General features: G+C 49.3%; 1 protein-coding gene across 1 annotated transcript; it reads left to right on the forward strand.

The window, feature by feature from the left end:
• Positions 1-259: 259 nt before the first annotated feature.
• Positions 260-1,871, forward strand: LOC125487579 (gastrula zinc finger protein XlCGF26.1-like). Its single transcript, XM_048619389.1, has 2 exons — positions 260-266; positions 546-1,871. Exons 1-2 carry the CDS (start codon positions 260-262, stop codon positions 1,844-1,846), a joined length of 1,308 nt encoding a protein of 435 aa, XP_048475346.1. The 3' UTR covers positions 1,847-1,871.
• Positions 1,872-2,033: the final 162 nt, after the last annotated feature.

Here is a 2,033-nt window from a genome sequence, read left to right on the forward strand (position 1 = left end):
TGGTACAGAAACTGCAGAACTCCACGTTGAGTCCAGTAAGTTGTAAAGTTTCAAATTGAAAGATGAACTGCTGCTCTTGGAGCTCCCATTTGAGCTTAATTGTTACAGTGCAAGAGGCTGAGGACAGAGACGTCAAAATGGGAGTGAGCAGAGAATTGAGGTAACTAGAAGCTCTGAGTGCAGTTTGCAGACTGAACACAGGTTGTCACGCAAAGCGATCACCCAGTCTCCGTTTGCTGTTCAGTGTGGAGCAGATCGTATGAACAGTGAGTACAGAACCTATTTTGCAAGAAGTCTGTGGAAGCCACTCTGCTTGGTTTTTCCTTTTAGGGTTTGAAAAACGTATGTTGCTAGTGTGGGTCTGTCAAATTACTGCATCCGTTCAGCTCAATTTCACAACCTGTTTTGGTGTATTGCCTCACCTTTTTTTCCTTGTGAAATTCATTTGACAGGATATTAGAAGGCGAGGAGACATGAAGCTGAGACCGAACATCCTGTCAGGATCTGACATTTCACCCAATTCATTGCAGCCTCAACATGATCAGATTTTGAACATGGAGAAAACACCGTTCTCTGTGGAGAGAGACTGTCCTCGTGTTCTGTATGCAGACAAGGATTCAGCAAATCGTCTGCCCTCTCAAAGCACAAGTGCAGCTTCAGCGGGGAGAAACCCTGGAAATGCGGCGACTGTGGGAAGGGATTCAATTATCCGTCTCATCTGGAAATTCATCGCCGCTGTCACACTGGGGAGAAGTCTTTTGGGTGCTCTTACTGTGGAGCTCGATTCAGGCAGTCATGTCATCTCACTGTACACCAGCGAATTCACACCGGGCAGAGACCGTTCACCTGCCCAGAGTGTGGGAAGGGATTCACTCAGTCATCCCATCTGCGGACACACCAGCGTGTTCACACGGGGGAGAAGCCATTCACCTGCATGGAATGTGGGACCGGATTCTCTCGGTCATCTGAATTACTGAGACACCACCAGGTTCACATCAGGGAGAGGCCTTTTAAATGCCCAGACTGTGGAAAGTGTTTCAAAGGTTCTGGGGAACTGGCCTCTCATCAACATGTCCATACTGTGCAGAAACCGTTTAGTTGCTCCCACTGCGGGACTGGGTTCAGCAAATCTGTTTATCTCACTCAACACCAGCGGATTCACGGGGAGAGGCCATTCGCCTGCCCCGAGTGTGGGAAGGGATTCACTAAGACGTGCCATTTGATGACGCACCAGCGAGTCCACAGTGGCGAGAGACCATTCACCTGCTCCACGTGTGGGAAGGGATTCAGTACCGCGTCCCGTCTGATGACACACCAGCGAGTCCACACTGGGGAGAGACCATTCGCCTGCCCAGAGTGTGGGAAGGGATTCACTCAGTCATCCCACCTTATGGAGCACCAGCGAGTTCACACTGACGACAGATCTTTTCAATGCCCTGACTGTGGGAAATGCTTTAAAAGTCCTGGGCAGTTGAAATCCCATCAACTCGTTCACACTGATGAGAGACCGTTCAGGTGCTCTCACTGCGGCTCTAGGTTCAAGCGCTCCTCTCAGCTCACTATTCACCAGCGCATTCACACGGGGGAGAGGCCGTTCTCCTGCATGGAGTGCGGGAAGCGATTCGTGCACTCGTCCCACCTGCTGACACATCGGTGGGTTCACAGTGGGGAGAGGCTGTTCTCCTGTTCTAAGTGCGGGAAGAGATTCACTCAGTCTTCGGCCCTGCAGACACACCAGCGAGCTCATACTGGGGAAACGCCATTCACCTGTACTGTATGTGGAAAGAGATTCACTTGGTCATCCAACTTCCTGAGACACAAGGAAGCTCACAAATCACGACAGTGATTGCATTTTTCTGTTGCATCCAGGATTGAACCATGCTCATGCAGTCTGATTCTGCTCATATTCATAATCTTCAACCCATTCTGTGCATTTAATAGTGTGGATAAAAGAAATAAATGTATTCAGCAAATTTGTCAGGTCTTGATGTCTACAGCATACATTAATAGGGATAGTAGGAACTGCCGATGCT

Source organism: Rhincodon typus, chromosome 42 (genome assembly GCF_021869965.1).
Source record: "Rhincodon typus isolate 14 chromosome 42, sRhiTyp1.1, whole genome shotgun sequence".
Classification (NCBI taxonomy): Eukaryota; Metazoa; Chordata; class Chondrichthyes; order Orectolobiformes; family Rhincodontidae; genus Rhincodon; species Rhincodon typus.